At 41.2% G+C, this 27,138-nt stretch overlaps 3 protein-coding genes across 3 annotated transcripts; all 3 read left to right on the forward strand.

Moving 5' to 3' along the window:
• Positions 1-205: 205 nt before the first annotated feature.
• On the forward strand, positions 206-4,064 carry LOC124015984 (tumor necrosis factor ligand superfamily member 14-like). The gene is made up of 4 exons (XM_046331495.1): positions 206-1,093; positions 2,471-2,504; positions 3,168-3,254; positions 3,446-4,064. The coding sequence occupies exons 1-4, from the start codon at positions 893-895 to the stop codon at positions 3,838-3,840; spliced, it is 717 nt and encodes a 238-aa protein (XP_046187451.1). The 5' UTR covers positions 206-892; the 3' UTR covers positions 3,841-4,064.
• A 2,414-nt stretch (positions 4,065-6,478) lies between these two features.
• On the forward strand, positions 6,479-10,341 carry LOC124016037 (tumor necrosis factor ligand superfamily member 14-like). The gene is made up of 4 exons (XM_046331556.1): positions 6,479-7,366; positions 8,742-8,775; positions 9,445-9,531; positions 9,723-10,341. The coding sequence occupies exons 1-4, from the start codon at positions 7,166-7,168 to the stop codon at positions 10,115-10,117; spliced, it is 717 nt and encodes a 238-aa protein (XP_046187512.1). The 5' UTR covers positions 6,479-7,165; the 3' UTR covers positions 10,118-10,341.
• Positions 10,342-13,353: 3,012 nt separating this feature from the next.
• On the forward strand, positions 13,354-16,612 carry LOC124016180 (tumor necrosis factor ligand superfamily member 14-like). The gene is made up of 4 exons (XM_046331717.1): positions 13,354-13,637; positions 15,014-15,047; positions 15,716-15,802; positions 15,994-16,612. Exons 1-4 carry the CDS (start codon positions 13,437-13,439, stop codon positions 16,386-16,388), a joined length of 717 nt encoding a protein of 238 aa, XP_046187673.1. The 5' UTR covers positions 13,354-13,436; the 3' UTR covers positions 16,389-16,612.
• The last annotated feature ends 10,526 nt before the right edge of the window (positions 16,613-27,138 follow it).

Genomic DNA, 27,138 nt, shown 5'->3' on the forward strand with positions numbered 1-27,138 from the left:
CACTAGTGGGTAATTGAAAAGTTAAAGAATTGAAAATGACTTTTAGAACACACCTTAGAGAGCATGCTGAAGCTATATATGGACACCCCTGCTGTGTACCTTTTATCCACTTCCTGACATAGTAAACCCCAATCCATCTCCAAGTGCCAAGCAGAGACGCATTTTTCCAGTCTTTGGTATGGCTTGACCGGGATTGAACTCCCAACCTTCCAATGTCAGGGAGGGCAAAGCATGATCTTGACAAAGCATGTGGTAAAAAAAAGTACCATGAATAGTCTTAACAACACAAGAATATCAATCCAATGAACCATATGTTGTTGTTTTTTACAAGAAGCTGCACTGTAAAGGATATACTCATCATGAGAGTGAGTGAGAGGAACTGTGAACAGAGCAACAAATGATTGCGAAACTCAATGTATGCCGTATTAGGCTAGATTGGGAGGGTGTATGTAGTGTAGTGGGGAGGTGATCATACTCAGTGCATGGCCACTCTATAAGATGCTCATTTGCATTTGCCTCACTCTATCTGACTGATTGAAACTTAACACCAGAGGTAACTGTTCTCTCTCTGTCAAGATTTATTTTGCTTAAGACAAGTTTTGCTTTCTGTGACTGCTCTTTGGGGAGGTGGTCGTTTATGTGAAGGATTTCCACATTTCTCATATCTGGAGGTTTTCTTCCACTACTGTGTGTCTTGTCTTTTCTGCTGACAAGACGACCTGAGGAGTCATACTGTACAACCCACACTAGTGCTTGGTCTTGCTCTGGGAAATCTCTCTGTGTCTCTCGTTGTGTGCCGGGACCCCTGGTGCGTGGACCTCGCTCAGGTACTACTTGACTACCTCTTGGAGGATCCTTTTTCAGTTCCTTATATTCTCTGATCGGAGAGATCATGGCTGAGGGTGGTGTCCCGTACCCCTCCGTGTTCATGGTGGATAGCCATGCAGCCTACCCACCGCTGCCCCCCAAACCGAGACCTCCTGGTCGGGGTGGTGTGGCCCAAAGCCTGCTGTTCTTGCTGGTTGGTCTGGCTTTGTGTGGATTGGCCATAGAGGCCTGCTTCATCTACCACCTCTACTCCAAACAGGGATCTGTGAGTATTGTCACCATGAGGTGGCTGTCTACCCGTCTCCATCTCTGTTCTGTCTCCCTCAACACCTGAGAGTCTCCCTTCACACATCTCTCTCTCTCACACATCTAGTAACAACTATGTATTCTTTCTACTGTGTCTGCTGTGTGTCTACTTTCATCTCTAACTGTTTTATTTTCCCCAATCTCTTGCTCTCAACCCTACAACGTGTACACTATTCTCAGAAACATCTTTCTTTCATTCCAAAATGAAAGTGAATACATTTCCAGTGTCATTAGTTGATGTGTTCTTTCTCTCTCAAAAATAATCTACAACTCATTTGCATCATCATATGGGAAATAATTACTTGATTTGATTTACCTCGTAGTCGCAGTCGACAAGACTGAAATTAGGCCGAATGCACAGTTACATTTAGACAATACTTTAAAAACCCAAGATACTACATTAAATTAATAAAAAAAAAATTTTAAAGTCACATTTTGTTATCCAATCTCTATGTATTTTGTACAATGTAGTAATTTACTGTTGGCTTTTTGCAGTTGTTCCTTTCCTCCATTTTATGATGGCATTATCCTGGTTCAGAATAGAGTAATGTGTGGTGATATGTCACTTGGAATATTGGAACCCTGCTACAATTGGTTGTTTTGTTAGACTCTAATTGTGAAATAATTTTCCAAGTCTATAGGGAACAGAAACAAATATTAACTTCCGAGTTACCAGTGCATTATACACCACGATGTAGGTTTTTTGTTGTGTCAATTTTGCTTTACTTACAAACAGGTCTCATGACAACATAGTGAAGTTCTGTCATGGTCAGCAGTTTCTGTCCAAAGTTTGAGTTGGGATTCCCCTTGATATACGCATTTAACAGTTTTATTCATTCTTCTACATTTGGCAACAGTTGAGATGGAGAAGTTATTCAGAATTGGCATCATTTCGCAGAATGTTCCGTGACGTACCTTGCTGGAGCAGGGGCCAGCATTCCGTGTTCCATAGAATTGGTTCGTTGGTCAGGTGTTTGTGGTTATGTTGAGCTTCATGTGACATTATTTCCCCTGACCCAATCTGGTGGGAAGGGTGCAATGGTTTATTGGAAGAGGATAGAGCTAACCTAATATCGCTGCATGCACATGTACTGACGGGAAGACGGGGTGGGGTGGTCTGGGGTGGGATGGGTGATCTACTTGGCTTAATTAGCAGAAACCATAAGCAGTTCTGTTTATCTTCCCTGCTTATCATCTAATAAAATGTAAAGGTCACATTGCTGAAGGCCCAAAGAACCACTTAAATAGGAACAAATGAACATTCTCACACATACCTGTACTGTATTACCACAAACCTCTCTGTTCACTATGATGAAATCTCTATTCCCAACTGCAGGCGGAGTCAGGGTCAGCTGGTATGAGTATCCAAGGTATGTCCCAGACTATATCTTCTTCTCTTGTTCAAACACTGTGACAAAATGACAAGGGACTCATAGTCACGTGTGATTTGGGTGGACATTTTGGGGCAGCAGGGTAGCCTAGTGGTTAGAGTGTTGGACTAGTAACTGAAAGGTTGCAAGTTCAAATCCCTTAGCTGACAAGGTACAAATCTGTCGTTCTACCCCTGAACAGGCAGTTAACCCACTGTTCCTAGGCTGTCATTGAAAATAAGATTTTTTTCTTAACTGACTTGCTAAATAAAGGTAAAAAAAAAAAATCTATTTTCTATGTTTTTGTATTTCTTTGTTTTGGCTGGGTATGGTTCTCAATCAGAGACAGCTATCTATCGTTGTCTCTGATTGGGAACCATACTTAGGTTTTCCTCCTTTCTGTGTGGGAAGTTGTCTTTGTTTATGGCACTATAGCCCTTAAGCGTCACGGTCGTTTTGTATGGTTTATTGTTTTGTTGGCGTCATTTTAAATATGTTTTATAAAGGAAAAATGTACGCTCACCACGCTGCGCTTTGGTCCAGTTCTTTCGACGGCCGTGACACTCTTCTCTGGTATTTTGTACACATTTGATAAATGCATTTCTGAATCATTCAATTTCTAAAATGCACATCACATCAACATTAACTTTGTTCCCAAAACAGACCAAGAGGACATTCCGAAGGAGGTTCCCCCAACTTCAAGACCAAACCCTATTGTGTTGCCTTCAAAACCTGTTGCACATCTGACAGGTAAGACCATTGTCACCAGGCCATTTATACAACCCTTTATATTAATATTTGGTCATGACAGAAGAGGGTGAAATAGAAGTATGTAGTAGTACATCAGATAGTATGGTGTTTGAAATAATACATGAAGATAAATTCAAATGAGCTCTTACGACAGAACTTTTCCCACATATTGTCCTGTATTTGTTCTCCAGCTGGACCTCAAGCACCCCATGGAGATGGAGTCATGGTATGGAACATGCAGGCAGAACCAATCCTCCATGAAATGGAGTACAAAGATGGGAAGCTTGTCATCCAGAAGGAAGGCTACTACTACGTCTACTCTAAGATCTTCTTCAGTGAGGTCGATGTTGCGTTCACACACTCGGTCTGCAGAACTACTCCACGGTACCTTGGGAAGGACATTGAACTCCTTAAGTCCAGGAGATATCACCCCAAGTTTGGGAAAATGATGTCCACATCAAACAGCTACCTGGGAGGGGTGTTCCACCTCTTTGAAGATGACTCCCTCTTTGTCAAAGTGAAAAATGTCACTCAAGTTCGGATACAACATTCCACAGAGAACGTGTTTGGTATCTATATGATATAATACGGGTTGATGATGAATATACTTTTTTTAGGTATCTGGCTGATTATCATTGGTTTAAGGCATAATAATACTGTAGGCCAATTTACATGTAATATTGCTACGCAGGGCCTTCCCCCTCATTTTCTTTAAACAAATCCTTGCATCAAGATGAAATTCGATGCGTGGAAAATTTACTGTTGACGAAAAAGCCCCTTTATAATAAAGCCATAATAATGTTTGCCATACACTAGGCTACAGTTGAGCAGAGGCGTTTTTAGGATTTCCACACATGGATTTTTTTTAGCAGGGTCGTAAAAGAATCTGCCTTTGAAAAAAGGCATTTCATGCAGTTCTACGTCATTTACATGAAAGACATTGGTTGAATCATTTTATTACCACACAACTGACTGAAATGGCTGGCTACTCTGACACTGACAAACTGAGATCAATCTGGCCTTGATTTCAAACAAACAATAGCCCAGGCCAATGAAGCGACACACAGATTGTACAATATTAGGATGCAATATATATATATATATATATATACAGTGCCTTGCGAAAGTATTCAGCCCCCTTGAACTTTGCGACCTTTTGCCACATTTCAGGATACAAACATAAAGATATAAAACTGTATTTTTTTGTGAAGAATCAACAACAAGTGGGACACAATCATGAAGTGGAACGACATTTATTGGATATTTCAAACTTTTTTAACAAATCAAAAACTGAAAAATTGGGCGTGCAAAATTATTCAGCCCCTTTACTTTCAGTGCAGCAAACTCTCTTCAGAAGTTCAGTGAGGATCTCTGAATGATCCAATGTTGACCTAAATGACTAATGATGATAAATACAATCCACCTGTGTGTAATCAAGTCTCCGTATAAATGCACCTGCACTGTGATAGTCTCAGAGGTCCGTTAAAAGCGCAGAGAGCATCATGAAGAACAAGGAACACACCAGGCAGGTCCGAGATACTGTTGTGAAGAAGTTTAAAGCCGGATTTGGATACAAAAAGATTTCCCAAGCTTTAAACATCCCAAGGAGCACTGTGCAAGCGATAATATTGAAATGGAAGGAGTATCAGACCACTGCAAATCTACCAAGACCTGGCCGTCCCTCTAAACTTTCAGCTCATACAAGGAGAAGACTGATCAGAGATGCAGCCAAGAGGCCCATGATCACTCTGGATGAACTGCAGAGATCTACAGCTGAGGTGGGAGACTCTGTCCATAGGACAACAATCAGTCGTATATTGCACAAATCTGGCCTTTATGGAAGAGTGGCAAGAAGAAAGCCATTTCTTAAAGATATCCATAAAAAGTGTCGTTTAAAGTTTGCCACAAGCCACCTGGGAGACACACCAAACATGTGGAAGAAGGTGCTCTGGTCAGATGAAACCAAAATTGAACTTTTTGGCAACAATGCAAAATGTTATGTTTGGCGTAAAAGCAACACAGCTTATCACCCTGAAAACACCATCCCCACTGTCAAACATGGTGGTGGCAGCATCATGGTTTGGGCCTGCTTTTCTTCAGCAGGGACAGGGACATGGTTAAAATTGATGGGAAGATGGATGGAGCCAAATACAGGACCATTCTGGAAGAAAACCTGATGGAGTCTGCAAAAAACCTGAGACTGGGACGGAGATTTGTCTTCCAACAAGACAATGATCCAAAACATAAAGCAAAATCTACAATGGAATGGTTCAAAAATAAACATATCCAGGTGTTAGAATGGCCAAGTCAAAGTCCAGACCTGAATCCAATCGAGAATCTGTGGAAAGAACTGAAAACTGCTGTTCACAAATGCTCACCATCCAACCTCACTGAGCTCGAGCTGTTTTGCAAGGAGGAATGGGAAAAAAAATCAGTCTCTCAATGTGCAAACCTGATAGAGACATACCCCAAGCGACTTACAGCTGTAATCACAGCAAAAGGTGGTGCTACAAAGTATTAACTTAAGGGGGCTGAATAATTTTGCACGCCCAATTTTTCAGTTTTTGAAATATTCAATAAATGTTGTTCCACTTCATGATTGTGTCCCACTTGTTGTTGATTCTTCACAAAAAATACAGTTTTATATCTTTATGTTTGAAGCCTGAAATGTGGCAAAAGGTCGCAAAGTTCAAGGGCGCCGCATACTTTCACAAGGCACTGTATGTACACACATACAGCATATGCCATGTACATACCATTTTTAAGGACAACTTGTTGTATGTTTTAGTTATAAGTGTGCATTATGGTCAGAGAGGTGGTGGGTGGTGCTATGACCAAGGGAAAGCTTTACATTGTTATTGCAATATGCTCTTGTTAGTTTTGGAGGAGGTTTACTCTTTGCTACTGATCTAAGATCAGAATTCTACTGCCCCAGCCTGATCGCTAAGGGGGTTTGGAAAGGGTGTTGATCCTACATCTGAATATGATTTTGAATATAAGTTTAGTTGTAGATTCTTTTCACTAGTGGGTAATTGAAAAGTTAAAGAATTGAAAATGACTTTTAGAACACACCTTAGAGAGCATGCTGAAGCTATATATGGACACCCCTGCTGTGTACCTTTTATCCACTTCCTGACATAGTAAACCCCAATCCATCTCCAAGTGCCAAGCAGAGACGCATTTTTCCAGTCTTTGGTATGGCTTGACCGGGATTGAACTCCCAACCTTCCAATGTCAGGGAGGGCAAAGCATGATCTTGACAAAGCATGTGGTAAAAAAAAGTACCATGAATAGTCTTAACAACACAAGAATATCAATCCAATGAACCATATGTTGTTGTTTTTTACAAGAAGCTGCACTGTAAAGGATATACTCATCATGAGAGTGAGTGAGAGGAACTGTGAACAGAGCAACAAATGATTGCGAAACTCAATGTATGCCGTATTAGGCTAGATTGGGAGGGTGTATGTAGTGTAGTGGGGAGGTGATCATACTCAGTGCATGGCCACTCTATAAGATGCTCATTTGCATTTGCCTCACTCTATCTGACTGATTGAAACTTAACACCAGAGGTAACTGTTCTCTCTCTGTCAAGATTTATTTTGCTTAAGACAAGTTTTGCTTTCTGTGACTGCTCTTTGGGGAGGTGGTCGTTTATGTGAAGGATTTCCACATTTCTCATATCTGGAGGTTTTCTTCCACTACTGTGTGTCTTGTCTTTTCTGCTGACAAGACGACCTGAGGAGTCATACTGTACAACCCACACTAGTGCTTGGTCTTGCTCTGGGAAATCTCTCTGTGTCTCTCGTTGTGTGCCGGGACCCCTGGTGCGTGGACCTCGCTCAGGTACTACTTGACTACCTCTTGGAGGATCCTTTTTCAGTTCCTTATATTCTCTGATCGGAGAGATCATGGCTGAGGGTGGTGTCCCGTACCCCTCCGTGTTCATGGTGGATAGCCATGCAGCCTACCCACCGCTGCCCCCCAAACCGAGACCTCCTGGTCGGGGTGGTGTGGCCCAAAGCCTGCTGTTCTTGCTGGTTGGTCTGGCTTTGTGTGGATTGGCCATAGAGGCCTGCTTCATCTACCACCTCTACTCCAAACAGGGATCTGTGAGTATTGTCACCATGAGGTGGCTGTCTACCCGTCTCCATCTCTGTTCTGTCTCCCTCAACACCTGAGAGTCTCCTTCACACATCTCTCTCTCTCACACATCTAGTAACAACTATGTATTCTTTCTACTGTGTCTGCTGTGTGTCTACTTTCATCTCTAACTGTTTTATTTTCCCCAATCTCTTGCTCTCAACCCTACAACGTGTACACTATTCTCAGAAACATCTTTCTTTCATTCCAAAATGAAAGTGAATACATTTCCAGTGTCATTAGTTGATGTGTTCTTTCTCTCTCAAAAATAATCTACAACTCATTTGCATCATCATATGGGAAATAATTACTTGATTTGATTTACCTCGTAGTCGCAGTCGACAAGACTGAAATTAGGCCGAATGCACAGTTACATTTAGACAATACTTTAAAAACCCAAGATACTACATTAAATTAATAAAAAAAAAAATTTAAAGTCACATTTTGTTATCCAATCTCTATGTATTTTGTACAATGTAGTAATTTACTGTTGGCTTTTTGCAGTTGTTCCTTTCCTCCATTTTATGATGGCATTATCCTGGTTCAGAATAGAGTAATGTGTGGTGATATGTCACTTGGAATATTGGAACCCTGCTACAATTGGTTGTTTTGTTAGACTCTAATTGTGAAATAATTTTCCAAGTCTATAGGGAACAGAAACAAATATTAACTTCCGAGTTACCAGTGCATTATACACCACGATGTAGGTTTTTTGTTGTGTCAATTTTGCTTTACTTACAAACAGGTCTCATGACAACATAGTGAAGTTCTGTCATGGTCAGCAGTTTCTGTCCAAAGTTTGAGTTGGGATTCCCCTTGATATACGCATTTAACAGTTTTATTCATTCTTCTACATTTGGCAACAGTTGAGATGGAGAAGTTATTCAGAATTGGCATCATTTCGCAGAATGTTCCGTGACGTACCTTGCTGGAGCAGGGGCCAGCATTCCGTGTTCCATAGAATTGGTTCGTTGGTCAGGTGTTTGTGGTTATGTTGAGCTTCATGTGACATTATTTCCCTGACCCAATCTGGTGGGAAGGGTGCAATGGTTTATTGGAAGAGGATAGAGCTAACCTAATATCGCTGCATGCACATGTACTGACGGGAAGACGGGGTGGGGTGGTCTGGGGTGGGATGGGTGATCTACTTGGCTTAATTAGCAGAAACCATAAGCAGTTCTGTTTATCTTCCCTGCTTATCATCTAATAAAATGTAAAGGTCACATTGCTGAAGGCCCAAAGAACCACTTAAATAGGAACAAATGAACATTCTCACACATACCTGTACTGTATTACCACAAACCTCTCTGTTCACTATGATGAAATCTCTATTCCCAACTGCAGGCGGAGTCAGGGTCAGCTGGTATGAGTATCCAAGGTATGTCCCAGACTATATCTTCTTCTCTTGTTCAAACACTGTGACAAAATGACAAGGGACTCATAGTCACGTGTGATTTGGGTGGACATTTTGGGGCAGCAGGGTAGCCTAGTGGTTAGAGTGTTGGACTAGTAACTGAAAGGTTGCAAGTTCAAATCCCTTAGCTGACAAGGTACAAATCTGTCGTTCTACCCCTGAACAGGCAGTTAACCCACTGTTCCTAGGCTGTCATTGAAAATAAGAATTTTTTCTTAACTGACTTGCTAAATAAAGGTTAAAAAAAAAAATCTATTTTCTATGTTTTTGTATTTCTTTGTTTTGGCTGGGTATGGTTCTCAATCAGAGACAGCTATCTATCGTTGTCTCTGATTGGGAACCATACTTAGGTAGCCCTTTTCCTCCTTTCTGTGTGGGAAGTTGTCTTTGTTTATGGCACTATAGCCCTTAAGCGTCACGGTCGTTTTGTATGGTTTATTGTTTTGTTGGCGTCATTTTAAATATGTTTTATAAAGGAAAAATGTACGCTCACCACGCTGCGCTTTGGTCCAGTTCTTTCGACGGCCGTGACACTCTTCTCTGGTATTTTGTACACATTTGATAAATGCATTTCTGAATCATTCAATTTCTAAAATGCACATCACATCAACATTAACTTTGTTCCCAAAACAGACCAAGAGGACATTCCGAAGGAGGTTCCCCCAACTTCAAGACCAAACCCTATTGTGTTGCCTTCAAAACCTGTTGCACATCTGACAGGTAAGACCATTGTCACCAGGCCATTTATACAACCCTTTATATTAATATTTGGTCATGACAGAAGAGGGTGAAATAGAAGTATGTAGTAGTACATCAGATAGTATGGTGTTTGAAATAATACATGAAGATAAATTCAAATGAGCTCTTACGACAGAACTTTTCCCACATATTGTCCTGTATTTGTTCTCCAGCTGGACCTCAAGCACCCCATGGAGATGGAGTCATGGTATGGAACATGCAGGCAGAACCAATCCTCCATGAAATGGAGTACAAAGATGGGAAGCTTGTCATCCAGAAGGAAGGCTACTACTACGTCTACTCTAAGATCTTCTTCAGTGAGGTCGATGTTGCGTTCACACACTCGGTCTGCAGAACTACTCCACGGTACCTTGGGAAGGACATTGAACTCCTTAAGTCCAGGAGATATCACCCCAAGTTTGGGAAAATGATGTCCACATCAAACAGCTACCTGGGAGGGGTGTTCCACCTCTTTGAAGATGACTCCCTCTTTGTCAAAGTGAAAAATGTCACTCAAGTTCGGATACAACATTCCACAGAGAACGTGTTTGGTATCTATATGATATAATACGGGTTGATGATGAATATACTTTTTTTAGGTATCTGGCTGATTATCATTGGTTTAAGGCATAATAATACTGTAGGCCAATTTACATGTAATATTGCTACGCAGGGCCTTCCCCCTCATTTTCTTTAAACAAATCCTTGCATCAAGATGAAATTCGATGCGTGGAAAATTTACTGTTGACGAAAAAGCCCCTTTATAATAAAGCCATAATAATGTTTGCCATACACTAGGCTACAGTTGAGCAGAGGCGTTTTTAGGATTTCCACACATGGATTTTTTTTAGCAGGGTCGTAAAAGAATCTGCCTTTGAAAAAAGGCATTTCATGCAGTTCTACGTCATTTACATGAAAGACATTGGTTGAATCATTTTATTACCACACAACTGACTGAAATGGCTGGCTACTCTGACACTGACAAACTGAGATCAATCTGGCCTTGATTTCAAACAAACAATAGCCCAGGCCAATGAAGCGACACACAGATTGTACAATATTAGGATGCAATATATATATATATATATACAGTGCCTTGCGAAAGTATTCAGCCCCCTTGAACTTTGCGACCTTTTGCCACATTTCAGGATACAAACATAAAGATATAAAACTGTATTTTTTTGTGAAGAATCAACAACAAGTGGGACACAATCATGAAGTGGAACGACATTTATTGGATATTTCAAACTTTTTTAACAAATCAAAAACTGAAAAATTGGGCGTGCAAAATTATTCAGCCCCTTTACTTTCAGTGCAGCAAACTCTCTTCAGAAATTCAGTGAGGATCTCTGAATGATCCAATGTTGACCTAAATGACTAATGATGATAAATACAATCCACCTGTGTGTAATCAAGTCTCCGTATAAATGCACCTGCACTGTGATAGTCTCAGAGGTCCGTTAAAAGCGCAGAGAGCATCATGAAGAACAAGGAACACACCAGGCAGGTCCGAGATACTGTTGTGAAGAAGTTTAAAGCCGGATTTGGATACAAAAAGATTTCCCAAGCTTTAAACATCCCAAGGAGCACTGTGCAAGCGATAATATTGAAATGGAAGGAGTATCAGACCACTGCAAATCTACCAAGACCTGGCCGTCCCTCTAAACTTTCAGCTCATACAAGGAGAAGACTGATCAGAGATGCAGCCAAGAGGCCCATGATCACTCTGGATGAACTGCAGAGATCTACAGCTGAGGTGGGAGACTCTGTCCATAGGACAACAATCAGTCGTATATTGCACAAATCTGGCCTTTATGGAAGAGTGGCAAGAAGAAAGCCATTTCTTAAAGATATCCATAAAAAGTGTCGTTTAAAGTTTGCCACAAGCCACCTGGGAGACACACCAACCATGTGGAAGAAGGTGCTCTGGTCAGATGAAACCAAAATTGAACTTTTTGGCAACAATGCAAAATGTTATGTTTGGCGTAAAAGCAACACAGCTTATCACCCTGAAAACACCATCCCCACTGTCAAACATGGTGGTGGCAGCATCATGGTTTGGGCCTGCTTTTCTTCAGCAGGGACAGGGACATGGTTAAAATTGATGGGAAGATGGATGGAGCCAAATACAGGACCATTCTGGAAGAAAACCTGATGGAGTCTGCAAAAAACCTGAGACTGGGACGGAGATTTGTCTTCCAACAAGACAATGATCCAAAACATAAAGCAAAATCTACAATGGAATGGTTCAAAAATAAACATATCCAGGTGTTAGAATGGCCAAGTCAAAGTCCAGACCTGAATCCAATCGAGAATCTGTGGAAAGAACTGAAAACTGCTGTTCACAAATGCTCACCATCCAACCTCACTGAGCTCGAGCTGTTTTGCAAGGAGGAATGGGAAAAAAAATCAGTCTCTCAATGTGCAAACCTGATAGAGACATACCCCAAGCGACTTACAGCTGTAATCGCAGCAAAAGGTGGTGCTACAAAGTATTAACTTAAGGGGGCTGAATAATTTTGCACGCCCAATTTTTCAGTTTTTGAAATATTCAATAAATGTTGTTCCACTTCATGATTGTGTCCCACTTGTTGTTGATTCTTCACAAAAATACAGTTTTATATCTTTATGTTTGAAGCCTGAAATGTGGCAAAAGGTCGCAAAGTTCAAGGGCGCCGCATACTTTCACAAGGCACTGTATGTACACACATACAGCATATGCCATGTACATACCATTTTTAAGGACAACTTGTTGTATGTTTTAGTTATAAGTGTGCATTATGGTCAGAGAGGTGGTGGGTGGTGCTATGACCAAGGGAAAGCTTTACATTGTTATTGCAATATGCTCTTGTTAGTTTTGGAGGAGGTTTACTCTTTGCTACTGATCTAAGATCAGAATTCTACTGCCCCAGCCTGATCGCTAAGGGGGTTTGGAAAGGGTGTTGATCCTACATCTGAATATGATTTTGAATATAAGTTTAGTTGTAGATTCTTTTCACTAGTGGGTAATTGAAAAGTTAAAGAATTGAAAATTACTTTTAGAACACACCTTAGAGAGCATGCTGAAGCTATATATGGACACCCCTGCTGTGTACCTTTTATCCACTTCCTGACATAGTAAACCCCAATCCATCTCCAAGTGCCAAGCAGAGACGCATTTTTCCAGTCTTTGGTATGGCTTGACCGGGATTGAACTCCCAACCTTCCAATGTCAGGGAGGGCAAAGCATGATCTTGACAAAGCATGTGGTAAAAAAAAGTACCATGAATAGTCTTAACAACACAAGAATATCAATCCAATGAACCATATGTTGTTGTTTTTTACAAGAAGCTGCACTGTAAAGGATATACTCATCATGAGAGTGAGTGAGAGGAACTGTGAACAGAGCAACAAATGATTGCGAAACTCAATGTATGCCGTATTAGGCTAGATTGGGAGGGTGTATGTAGTGTAGTGGGGAGGTGATCATACTCAGTGCATGGCCACTCTATAAGATGCTCATTTGCATTTGCCTCACTCTATCTGACTGATTGAAACTTAACACCAGAGGTAACTGTTCTCTCTCTGTCAAGATTTATTTTGCTTAAGACAAGTTTTGCTTTCTGTGACTGCTCTTTGGGGAGGTGGTCGTTTATGTGAAGGATTTCCACATTTCTCATATCTGGAGGTTTTCTTCCACTACTGTGTGTCTTGTCTTTTCTGCTGACAAGACGACCTGAGGAGTCATACTGTACAACCCACACTAGTGCTTGGTCTTGCTCTGGGAAATCTCTCTGTGTCTCTCGTTGTGTGCCGGGACCCTGGTGCGTGGACCTCGCTCAGGTACTACTTGACTACCTCTTGGAGGATCCTTTTTCAGTTCCTTATATTCTCTGATCGGAGAGATCATGGCTGAGGGTGGTGTCCCGTACCCCTCCGTGTTCATGGTGGATAGCCATGCAGCCTACCCACCGCTGCCCCCCAAACCGAGACCTCCTGGTCGGGGTGGTGTGGCCCAAAGCCTGCTGTTCTTGCTGGTTGGTCTGGCTTTGTGTGGATTGGCCATAGAGGCCTGCTTCATCTACCACCTCTACTCCAAACAGGGATCTGTGAGTATTGTCACCATGAGGTGGCTGTCTACCCGTCTCCATCTCTGTTCTGTCTCCCTCAACACCTGAGAGTCTCCCTTCACACATCTCTCTCTCTCACACATCTAGTAACAACTATGTATTCTTTCTACTGTGTCTGCTGTGTGTCTACTTTCATCTCTAACTGTTTTATTTTCCCCAATCTCTTGCTCTCAACCCTACAACGTGTACACTATTCTCAGAAACATCTTTCTTTCATTCCAAAATGAAAGTGAATACATTTCCAGTGTCATTAGTTGATGTGTTCTTTCTCTCTCAAAAATAATCTACAACTCATTTGCATCATCATATGGGAAATAATTACTTGATTTGATTTACCTCGTAGTCGCAGTCGACAAGACTGAAATTAGGCCGAATGCACAGTTACATTTAGACAATACTTTAAAAACCCAAGATACTACATTAAATTAATAAATAATTTTTTTTAAAGTCACATTTTGTTATCCAATCTCTATGTATTTTGTACAATGTAGTAATTTACTGTTGGCTTTTTGCAGTTGTTCCTTTCCTCCATTTTATGATGGCATTATCCTGGTTCAGAATAGAGTAATGTGTGGTGATATGTCACTTGGAATATTGGAACCCTGCTACAATTGGTTGTTTTGTTAGACTCTAATTGTGAAATAATTTTCCAAGTCTATAGGGAACAGAAACAAATATTAACTTCCGAGTTACCAGTGCATTATACACCACGATGTAGGTTTTTTGTTGTGTCAATTTTGCTTTACTTACAAACAGGTCTCATGACAACATAGTGAAGTTCTGTCATGGTCAGCAGTTTCTGTCCAAAGTTTGAGTTGGGATTCCCTTGATATACGCATTTAACAGTTTTATTCATTCTTCTACATTTGGCAACAGTTGAGATGGAGAAGTTATTCAGAATTGGCATCATTTCGCAGAATGTTCCGTGACGTACCTTGCTGGAGCAGGGGCCAGCATTCCGTGTTCCATAGAATTGGTTCGTTGGTCAGGTGTTTGTGGTTATGTTGAGCTTCATGTGACATTATTTCCCCTGACCCAATCTGGTGGGAAGGGTGCAATGGTTTATTGGAAGAGGATAGAGCTAACCTAATATCGCTGCATGCACATGTACTGACGGGAAGACGGGGTGGGGTGGTCTGGGGTGGGATGGGTGATCTACTTGGCTTAATTAGCAGAAACCATAAGCAGTTCTGTTTATCTTCCCTGCTTATCATCTAATAAAATGTAAAGGTCACATTGCTGAAGGCCCAAAGAACCACTTAAATAGGAACAAATGAACATTCTCACACATACCTGTACTGTATTACCACAAACCTCTCTGTTCACTATGATGAAATCTCTATTCCCAACTGCAGGCGGAGTCAGGGTCAGCTGGTATGAGTATCCAAGGTATGTCCCAGACTATATCTTCTTCTCTTGTTCAAACACTGTGACAAAATGACAAGGGACTCATAGTCACGTGTGATTTGGGTGGACATTTTGGGGCAGCAGGGTAGCCTAGTGGTTAGAGTGTTGGACTAGTAACTGAAAGGTTGCAAGTTCAAATCCCTGAGCTGACAAGGTACAAATCTGTCGTTCTACCCCTGAACAGGCAGTTAACCCACTGTTCCTAGGCTGTCATTGAAAATAAGAATTTTTTCTTAACTGACTTGCTAAATAAAGGTAAAAAAAAAAATCTATTTTCTATGTTTTTGTATTTCTTTGTTTTGGCTGGGTATGGTTCTCAATCAGAGACAGCTATCTATCGTTGTCTCTGATTGGGAACCATACTTAGGTAGCCCTTTTCCCTCCTTTCTGTGTGGGAAGTTGTCTTTGTTTATGGCACTATAGCCCTTAAGCGTCACGGTCGTTTTGTATGGTTTATTGTTTTGTTGGCGTCATTTTAAATATGTTTTATAAAGGAAAATGTACGCTCACCACGCTGCGCTTTGGTCCAGTTCTTTCGACGGCCGTGACACTCTTCTCTGGTATTTTGTACACATTTGATAAATGCATTTCTGAATCATTCAATTTCTAAAATGCACATCACATCAACATTAACTTTGTTCCCAAAACAGACCAAGAGGACATTCCGAAGGAGGTTCCCCCAACTTCAAGACCAAACCCTATTGTGTTGCCTTCAAAACCTGTTGCACATCTGACAGGTAAGACCATTGTCACCAGGCCATTTATACAACCCTTTATATTAATATTTGGTCATGACAGAAGAGGGTGAAATAGAAGTATGTAGTAGTACATCAGATAGTATGGTGTTTGAAATAATACATGAAGATAAATTCAAATGAGCTCTTACGACAGAACTTTTCCCACATATTGTCCTGTATTTGTTCTCCAGCTGGACCTCAAGCACCCCATGGAGATGGAGTCATGGTATGGAACATGCAGGCAGAACCAATCCTCCATGAAATGGAGTACAAAGATGGGAAGCTTGTCATCCAGAAGGAAGGCTACTACTACGTCTACTCTAAGATCTTCTTCAGTGAGGTCGATGTTGCGTTCACACACTCGGTCTGCAGAACTACTCCACGGTACCTTGGGAAGGACATTGAACTCCTTAAGTCCAGGAGATATCACCCCAAGTTTGGGAAAATGATGTCCACATCAAACAGCTACCTGGGAGGGGTGTTCCACCTCTTTGAAGATGACTCCCTCTTTGTCAAAGTGAAAAATGTCACTCAAGTTCGGATACAACATTCCACAGAGAACGTGTTTGGTATCTATATGATATAATACGGGTTGATGATGAATATACTTTTTTTAGGTATCTGGCTGATTATCATTGGTTTAAGGCATAATAATACTGTAGGCCAATTTACATGTAATATTGCTACGCAGGGCCTTCCCCCTCATTTTCTTTAAACAAATCCTTGCATCAAGATGAAATTCGATGCGTGGAAAATTTACTGTTGACGAAAAAGCCCCTTTATAATAAAGCCATAATAATGTTTGCCATACACTAGGCTACAGTTGAGCAGAGGCGTTTTAGGATTTCCACACATGGATTTTTTTAGCAGGGTCGTAAAAGAATCTGCCTTTGAAAAAAGGCATTTCATGCAGTTCTACGTCATTTACATGAAAGACATTGGTTGAATCATTTTATTACCACACAACTGACTGAAATGGCTGGCTACTCTGACACTGACAAACTGAGATCAATCTGGCCTTGATTTCAAACAAACAATAGCCCAGGCCAATGAAGCGACACACAGATTGTACAATATTAGGATGCAATATATATATATATATATATATATATACAGTGCCTTGCGAAAGTATTCAGCCCCCTTGAACTTTGCGACCTTTTGCCACATTTCAGGATACAAACATAAAGATATAAAACTGTATTTTTTTGTGAAGAATCAACAACAAGTGGGACACAATCATGAAGTGGAACGACATTTATTGGATATTTCAAACTTTTTTAACAAATCAAAAACTGAAAAATTGGGCGTGCAAAATTATTCAGCCCCTTTACTTTCAGTGCAGCAAACTCTCTTCAGAAGTTCAGTGAGGATCTCTGAATGATCCAATGTTGACCTAAATGACTAATGATGATAAATACAATCCACCTGTGTGTAATCAAGTCTCCGTATAAATGCACCTGCACTGTGATAGTCTCAGAGGTCCGTTAAAAGCGCAGAGAGCATCATGAAGAACAAGGAACACACCAGGCAGGTCCGAGATACTGTTGTGAAGAAGTTTAAAGCCGGATTTGGATACAAAAAGATTTCCCAAGCTTTAAACATCCCAAGGAGCACTGTGCAAGCGATAATATTGAAATGGAAGGAGTATCAGACCACTGCAAATCTACCAAGACCTGGCCGTCCCTCTAAACTTTCAGCTCATACAAGGAGAAGACTGATCAGAGATGCAGCCAAGAGGCCCATGATCACTCTGGATGAACTGCAGAGATCTACAGCTGAGGTGGGAGACTCTGTCCATAGGACAACAATCAGTCGTATATTGCACAAATCTGGCCTTTATGGAAGAGTGGCAAGAAGAAAGCCATTTCTTAAAGATATCCATAAAAAGTGTCGTTTAAAGTTTGCCACAAGCCACCTGGGAGACACACCAAACATGTGGAAGAAGGTGCTCTGGTCAGATGAAACCAAAATTGAACTTTTTGGCAACAATGCAAAATGTTATGTTTGGCGTAAAAGCAACACAGCTTATCACCCTGAAAACACCATCCCCACTGTCAAACATGGTGGTGGCAGCATCATGGTTTGGGCCTGCTTTTCTTCAGCAGGGACAGGGAAGATGGTTAAAATTGATGGGAAGATGGATGGAGCCAAATACAGGACCATTCTGGAAGAAAACCTGATGGATTCTGCAAAAGACCTGAGACTGGGACGGAGATTTGTCTTCCAACAAGACAATGATCCAAAACATAAAGTAAAATCTACAATGGAATGGTTCAAAAATAAACATATCCAGGTGTTAGAATGGCCAAGTCAAAGTCCAGACCTGAATCTAATCGAGAATCTGTGGAAAGAACTGAAAACTGCTGTTCACAAATGCTCTCCATCCAACCTCACTGAGCTCGAGCTGTTTTGCAAGGAGGAATGGGAAAAAAAATTCAGTCTCTCGATGTGCAAAACTGATAGAGACATACCCCAAGCGACTTACAGCTGTAATCGCAGCAAAAGGTGGCGCTACAAAGTATTAACTTAAGGGGGCGGAATAATTTTGCACGCCCAATTTTTCAGTTTTTGATTCGTTAAAAAAGTTTGAAATATCCAATAAATGTCGTTCCACTTCATGATTGTGTCCCACTTGTTGATGATTCTTCACAAAAAATACAGTTTTATATCTTTATGTTTGAAGCCTGAAATGTGGCAAAAGGTCGCAAAGTTCAAGGGGGCCGAATACTTTCGCAAGGCACTGTATATACTGTATATCATAGTTTACAGTAGGTTACTAAATAAAATGTCGAGTGGAGGGCCTCCCGGGTGGCGCAGTGGTCTAAGGCACTGTTTCACAGTGCTAGCTGTGCTAGCTCTGTCGCAGCCGGCCGCAACCGGGAGGCACATGGGGCGGCGCACAATTAGCCCAGCGTCGTCTGGGTTAGGGAGGGTTTCGCCGGTAGGGATATCCTTGTCTCATCGCGCACTGGCTTCTGGGTTGGATGCGCGCTGTGTCAAGAAGCAATGCGTCTTGGTTGGGTTGTGTTTTGGAGGACGCATGGCTCTCGACGTCCTTACGGGAGCTGCAGCGATGATACCACAAAATTGGGGTTAAAATTTTTTTTGAGTGGCACACTGATTCACCTAAGGATGAAGATGAAGCCATAGGCTTCTCACGGTGGCAAGTTGTGGCAATAGCCTATCTCAAGATGAGCTACTTTGAAAAACAGTGCTGCTGTTAGCTAAAAATTGGAAGGTGTTATTAAGAAAAACAATTTATTGGTTCTAAAGACAGATTTGGTCAGGAGGTAACACATTATGTTGATAGTCTGCCCTCAAGAACAAGAACAAAAGAACTGCAAGGACATTACCTCTGTATGCTAGTGTTCAATGCATGTTTTTATTCTTTATTCTCTTCTATATTATTCTCTTTATTCTGTTATATTGACCTGATTAAAAATAATATATCCATAATAGTATAAGGAAATACATAATATAGATATAGGGAAACGTATTTAGATATTTAGATAATTCGAAATATTGACAAGTAGATATATTCTATGTTTTTTAAACATTTTAAGAATACCTGATAGTCAGGTAAATTGCATGTAAACCACTGCAGAATGATAAGGTCAAATGTTGGACTATCCTTTTCCCTCTTTGTATAAAATGACCAAGTAATTAACTAATTTCAGTACCCTCGACATGTTGTATTTCACCTTTTGGTGTTTTATATTTATTTAACATTTTATACAAATGTAAAGTAGTCATTGTCCTCCATATTCTGATAAACAGGACTTATCAACTTCCATATATAGTGAGAAATAAAATAAAATATGTTTTTTTCTTCTTGGACGCTAACGCTATGCAAGCAGTAGGCTATAGCTGTAACACATACTGGTTATTTTGTATATTCTATCCTGCAAATATTAAAATAAATACATGTTGATTTTTTAAATTTTTCTTAGGATTCTGTGTGAGCATTATTTTTTACTTTAATTGATCCACAAAAATATATGCATGCAGGCATGTAATCACAAACAGACATACAGAGTCATCGTGTAACTAAAGGGCTTCTGTGCTGGAATTGAGTCTAGAGCGTGGCTTCAGTAGCAGCGGATGCTGCACCCACTCAGTTGCATTTTAGACAGTCAGCCTGCGACCACACGAGGTGAAAACCACTTCTCTTTTCACCGTCCCCCATCCCCACCAACCCCCTGCAATACAGTGAAGCATATAATCCCCCCTTATACAGTGTCTTTGCTCCATTTTACTGACATATAGAAAAAATACCTCAGAGGTCTCAAATCAACGGTAATAGATAAGAGTAAGGTATGTGACCTGAGTATATGACAGTATGTGACCTGTGTTCGCATAGAGATTGTTATCTTGATTCCCTGACCTGATTAACTTGTTTACTGGTGACAGAGGAGATAAGACTGCACTGTGCAGGTTTTAGAGCAATGCTAACCACATTTGATCACAACTTTGATATTACTTCCCTAGCAAAAGTATCTGACCTCATTGATTGAAAACACGTAACAAAATGCATTTCCAATGTCTTTCCTAACCGGCTCTGCATTTTGTATTGGATGTGTGTATTCTGTTTCCGTTCTGCAGGGCTCATTTGTAAAAGAGACCTGGATCTCAATATGAATCCCTGTTAAATTAAAAATGTATACCATGCAATCACATGCATTCACACTCACATTATACAAGTACTGTACCTACAGTACCAGTCAAAAGTTTGGACACACCTACTCATTCAAGGGTTTTTCTTAATAATAAAAAAAAAAAATTCTACATTGTAGAATAATAGTGAATACAACAAAACTATGAAAAAACACATGTGGAATCATTTAGTGACCAAAAAAGTGTTAAACAAATCAATTTGAGATTCTTCAAAGTAGCCACCCTTTGCCTTGATGACAGTTTTGCACACTCTTGGCATTATTTCAACCAGCTTCACCTGGAATGCTTTTCCAACAGTCCAAACTCATCCCAAACCATCTCAATTGGGTTGAGGTTGGGTGATTGTGGAGGCCAGGTCATCTGACGCAGCACTCCATCACTCTCCTTCTTGGTAAAATAGCCCTTACACCCTGGAGGTGTGTTGGGTCATGGTACTGTTAAAAACAAATGATAGTCCCACTAAGCGCAAACCAGATGGGATGGCGTATTGCTGCAGAATACTGTGGTATCCATGCAGGTTAAGTGTTCCTTGAATTCTAAATAAATGACAAACAGAGTCACCAGCAAAGCACCCCAAAACCATCACACCTCCTCCTCCATGCTTCACGGTGGGAACCACACATGCGGAGATCATTGCACATTTCTGAGGCCGGTAACTCTAATGAACTTATCCTCTGCAGCAGAGGTAACTCTGGGTCTTCCTCTCCTGTGTGGGTCCTCATGAAAGCCAGTTTCATCATAGTGCTTGATGTTTTTTGTGACTGCACTTGAAGAAACTTTCAAAGTTCTTGACATTTTAAGGATTGTCTTAAAGTAACTATTACAGACTACAAAGGGAAGCACAGCCGCAAGCTGCCCAGTGACACGAGCCTACTAGACAAGCTAAATTAGTGTGACAAGTGTGACATTTTCATCCTGTCCCTGACTGAGTCTGTAATACTAACATGTTTCAAGCAGACCACCATAGTCCCTATGCCCAAGAACACGAAGGTAACCTGCGTAAATGACTACTGACCCGTAGCACTCACATCTGGAGCAATGAAGAGCTTTGAAAGGCTGGTCATGGCTCACATCAACACCATCATCCCAGAAACCCTAGACCCACTCCAATTTACATACCTCCCCAACAGATCCACAGATGATACAATCTCTATTACACTCAACACTGCCCTTTCCCACCTGGACAAAAGGAACACCTTCATGAGAATGCTATTCATTGACTACAGCTCAGTGTTCAACACCATAGTGCCCACAAAGCTCATCACTAAGCTAAAGACCCTGGGACGAAACACCTCCCTCTGCAACTGGATCCTGGACTTACTGACGAGCCGCCCCCAGGTGGTAAGGGTAGATAACAACACATCCGCCACGCTGATCCTCAACACGGAGGCCCCTCAGGGGTGCGTGCTTAGTCCCCTCCTGTACTCCCTGTTCACTCATGACTGCATGGCCAGGCACGACTCCAACACCATCATCAAGTTTGCCGATGACACAACAGTGGTAGGCCTGATCACCAACAATGATGAGACAGCCTATAGGGAGGAGGTCAGAGACCTGGCCGTGTGGTGCTAGGACAACAACCTCTCCCTCAATGTGATCAAGACAAAGGAGATGATTGTGGACTACAGGAAAATGAGGAATGAGCACGCCCCCATTCTCATCGATAGAGCTGCAGTGGAGCAGGTTGAGAGCTTCAAGTTCCTTGGTGTCCACATCACCAACAAACTATCATGGTCCAAACATACTAAGACAGTCGTGAAGAGGGCATGACAAAGCCTATTCCCCTCGGGAGACTGAAAAGACCCTCAAAAGGTTCTACAGCTGCACCATTAAGAGCATGGTTGCATCATTGCCTGATATGGCAACTGCTCGGCCTCCGAACTCAAGGCACTACAGAGAGTATTGCGTATGGCCCAGTACATCACTGGGGGTCAAGCTTCCTGCCATCCAGGACCTTTATTCCAGGCGGTGTCAGAGGAAGGCCTTAAAAATTGTCAAAAACTCCAGCCACCCTAGTCATGGACTGTTCTCTCTGCTACGGCAAGCGGTACCGGAGCACCAAGTTTAGGTCCAAAAAGCTTCTTAACAGCTTCTACCCCTAAGCCATTGGACTCCTGAACAGCTAGTCAAAGGGCTACCCAGACCCCTCTTTTACGCTACTGCTCTTCTCTGTTTATTCTCTATGCATAGTCACTTTAACTCTACCTACATGTACATATTACCTCAATTACCTTGACTAACTGGTGACTAACACATTGACTCTGTATCAAAACTCCCTGTATATAGCCTCGGTATTGTTATTTTACTGCTGCTGTTTAATTATTTGTTACTTTTATCTACCTTTTTCTATCTTCTATCTTCTTCTTAAAACTTCTTAAAGCATTGTTGGTTTATGGCTTGTAAGTAAGCATTTCACTGTAAGGTCCACCTGTTGTATTCGGCGTATGTGACAAATAACATTTGAGTTGACTGTAATTTCTCTTTGCTTATTTGAGCTGTTCTTGCCATAATATGGACTTGGTCTTTTACCAAATATAACAACTCTACCTTGTCACAACACAACTGACTGGCTCAAACACATTAAGAAGGGAATAAATTCCACAAATTCACTTTTAATAAGGCACACCTGTTAATTGAAATGCAATCCAGGTGACTACCTCATTAAGCTGGTTGAGAGAATTCCAAGAGTGTGCAAAGCTGTCATCAAGGCAAAGGGTGGCTACTTTGAAGAATCTCAAATCTAAAATATATTTTGATTTGTTTAATGTAGAAAATAGTCTAAATCAAGAAAAACCCTTGAATGAGTAGGTGTGTTGAAACTTTAGACTGGTACTGGATATGTTCATACAATCACTCATTCACACACACTCACACTCTCTAGTGCAGCTTTTTTTTGTAGTCCTGAGAACATCTTTGTGTCTTTGTCTTGCTCTTTCCTCTCACCTCTGTCCTATTCTAAGAAGCAGCTCTTTGAGGTCTCCCCCGGTGCAGGCGTGTGTTGTATATTAGTAAACTGAGAGGAAGTGGGGGTTCTGGGTGCTGGCTGGGGGCGATGCAAGCAGCTCAGTATATCTGTTGTTTCGCTGATTCATGGCCTTTCTCTCTCTGGAAGTTTCCAACCCATGTACTGGGGACAAGTACATTTACGAACCAAGTAGGGTGCGTGTGAAGGGGTTTAGATGAGCAGCTAATATGATATTGAACCCATCCCCCCTCAGTAATCATCTCTACAATGATCCAAATGTTTGTTTAATCAAACATACTTGTGACACTGTTCTGGTATGAACTTGGCTGGTGTTTCTACAGGTCGAATTTCAATCATAAGAATGTCTAATTCTGTGAACATAAAGTCCCAAATGGCATCACATTCCCTATATAGTGCACTACTTTTGACCATAGGGCTCTGGTCAAAAATAGTGCACTATATATAGGAAATAGGGTGTGATTTGGGACACATACTGACTTAGGCCTCAGTTTAAAACAGCATGTTGAGACATGTCATAATGTTACAGTGTACGACTGTGTACGACTGTGTCCATACTTGAGTCATCACCACATCTTCAACCTTCAGTGGTCTAACCAGGAAAGACAGAGATGACTGTATGAGATGCAGTTGGATTTTCCAGTTCTTACTGTTCTTGACTTCTTATCCTGTCCTTAATGGCTCATCTAAGCGTGTTGAAAATGTAGGCCTGTAGCAGCCATTTCATTTGAAGTCATCAACCAACCATGAAGTGGAACATTTATGAAGGAATATCTATACAATAGGCCTATAGCAGTTTGAAGAGGCAACACGTTCAGATTTGTCTGTTAGTTTTATGGATCATGTGTTTCCTACAACCTTTGGAAATACCTGGGTTGAGAAAGGTCTTGGTTTGAGAAATGTTGTGAGACCCCAGAGAATAAATGTGGTCCTACTTAAAAGCTAAACACTGCTCCCTGGTGTCTCCTTCAAATACAACAGCATCTTATTCTATATGGAACCAAACAGAGACTGGATCGTTGTATTCAATTTGTGCTGGCACATATTCCATTTGAGTTAATATGTACAGTAAAATTCTGCGCTGTACTGTTTGGGCTGACCCTGTAAAACAAAACATTTCACTGCACCTATCCTGTGAATGTGACAATAAAAAAAATGTTTTTGTGTGTGTGTGTGGGGGGGGGGGTCCCCAACTTTGAACATTTGACTTGAAACTACAGGTGTCTGTCAATAGGATGTTGGACCACCACGAGCTGCTAAAGCCACCAGAACAGCTTAGGTTCTACAAGTGTCTGAAACTCTGTTGGAGGGATGCCACACCATTCTTCCACAAGACATTCCATCATTTGGTGTTTTGCTGTTGTTTTATTTCCTCACTTACCTGTTGTTCACCTAATACCTTCTTTTGCACTATTGGTTAAAGCCTGTAAGTAAGCATTTCACTGTACCTGTTGTATTCGGGCGCACGTGACAAATACACTTTTTTTGGTGGTGGTGGTGGTGGTGGAAAAACCTTTCTCAGGCGCTGCTCCAGAATCTCCATAAGGGTTCAATTGGATTGAGTTCTGGTGACTGACACACACACACACACACACACACACACACACACACACACACACACACACACACACACACACACACACACACACACACACACACACACACACACACACACACACACACACACACACACACACACACACACACACACACACACACACACACACTTTAAACACCCATATATACTTTAGGACCCCTCTTTCAAAGTCACTGAGATCTCTTCTTCTAGCCATGGTAGCCAAAAATAATGGGCAACTGAACATTTTTATACATGACCCTAAGCATGATGGAATGTTTTAATTTCTTACCTAAATCAGGATCCACCTGTGTGGAAGCACCTGCTTTCAATATACTTTGTATCCCTCATTTACTCCAGTGTTTCCTTTATTTTGTCAGTTACCTATACATGCCATGATGAATGTGTTCCACACTGTTAGATATATATGTGAGTATCATTTCACAGTTGGGTTGCATGATTTCATATCTCCAGAAACATTGTCACGCGAACTATGAATTCTGGATAATCATATTTGTATGTTTCAATATAATTTTCCATTGACTGGGAGAGACAGAACGTTAGAAAGAAAGAACGTTAGAAAGAAAAGAGAGAGAGATAGAAAGAGAGAGAGAAAGAGAGAGAGAGTGATAGGAGCAAATAAACATTTTGAGGAAACTGTCATGATGACGTCTTAGTGCGAGGAAATAAGAAGCAGAGGCAATGCGGACAGCATCCGTACCGAAACACACACAAAACACTCTCTCTCTCGTGTGGACTTGCCCATACCTCCTGTCTTTAACCTCACATCTGGCAGTGGAAAGTCATCACATTAAGAAACGTGGTCTAGGCTTCCTCATGAAACCTCTCCAAGGAGTGGGTGGACGCAAGTCTCTGATCTCTGTTTACGTGGGACAGCATTCTGGATAAACTCAGAGCGTAATCGGAATCTGTGGTTTTAACAGCTAATGTTACAATGATTAGAAAGATGTAAGGTTATCGTTGAAATGGAGAAAATAAAAAAAATGAAAACCCCAACGACTGGAAAAAATGTGTGTTGTGTCTGGGTTGTGATGAGTCATGCTGTGCTACAAAACACTTTCTCTCCCTCCTGCAAGGATAGAAGTAGAGAATATCACTGATTTGATGTGTTGTGTGATACCTTTGTGACAGTTCACAATATAAGCCAATATAAGATCGTCTTTACTTAGCTCTCAGCCTCTGGAGGGTCTGTTCCTCGACAGCATAGATAAAGGGAGGGCCCTTGAATATATTATTCAACCAACGTGTGGGGGACACACTGTAAGGACCTCCTACTTTCACTTGATCTCTGGGGTCTCATGGTTCAGTAAGTCACACAACTATACAGATGTAGGATCCTAATTTGAGCCAGTTGGTTACAGCAGGAAAATAATCCATTAGCACCAGGAAATGTGAATTATTATGTGTATTATAATTAATGGACATTTTTGTAGGGGTACAGTGCATTCGGAAAGTATTCAGACCCCTTGAATTTTTTCATATTTTGTTACGTTACAACCTTATTCTAAAATTGATTAAATCAAATGTTTTTCTCATTAATCTACACACAATACCCCATAATGACAAACCTAAAAAGGGTTTTTAGAAATTTCAGCAAATGTATTAATAAATCAGAAATACCTTATTTACATAAGTATTCAGACCCTTTGCTATGAGACTCATCATTCTTCAATGGAATAAGTTTGGAACCACCAAGCCTCTTCCTAGAGCTAGGCTCCCGACCAAACTGAGCAATCGGGGGAGAAGGACCTTCTTCAGGGAGGTGACCAAGAACCCAATGGTCACCCTGACAGAGCTCCAGAGTTCCACTGTGGAGATAGGAGAACCTTCCAGAAGGACAACCATCTCTGCAGCACTCCACCAATCAGGTCTATATGGTAGAGTGGCCAGACGGAAGCCAATCCCCAGTAAAAGGCACATGACAGCCCGCTTGGAGTTTGCCAAAGGGCACCTAATGACTCTTAGACCATGAGAAATAAGAGTGTCTGGTCTGATGAAACCAAGATTGAACTATTTGGCCTGAATGCCAATGGGGATGTTTTTCAGTGGCAGGCACTGGCAAACTAGTCAGGATCAAGGGAA

Source organism: Oncorhynchus gorbuscha, linkage group LG26 (assembly GCF_021184085.1).
Source record: "Oncorhynchus gorbuscha isolate QuinsamMale2020 ecotype Even-year linkage group LG26, OgorEven_v1.0, whole genome shotgun sequence".
In the NCBI taxonomy this organism is placed as follows: Eukaryota; Metazoa; Chordata; class Actinopteri; order Salmoniformes; family Salmonidae; genus Oncorhynchus; species Oncorhynchus gorbuscha.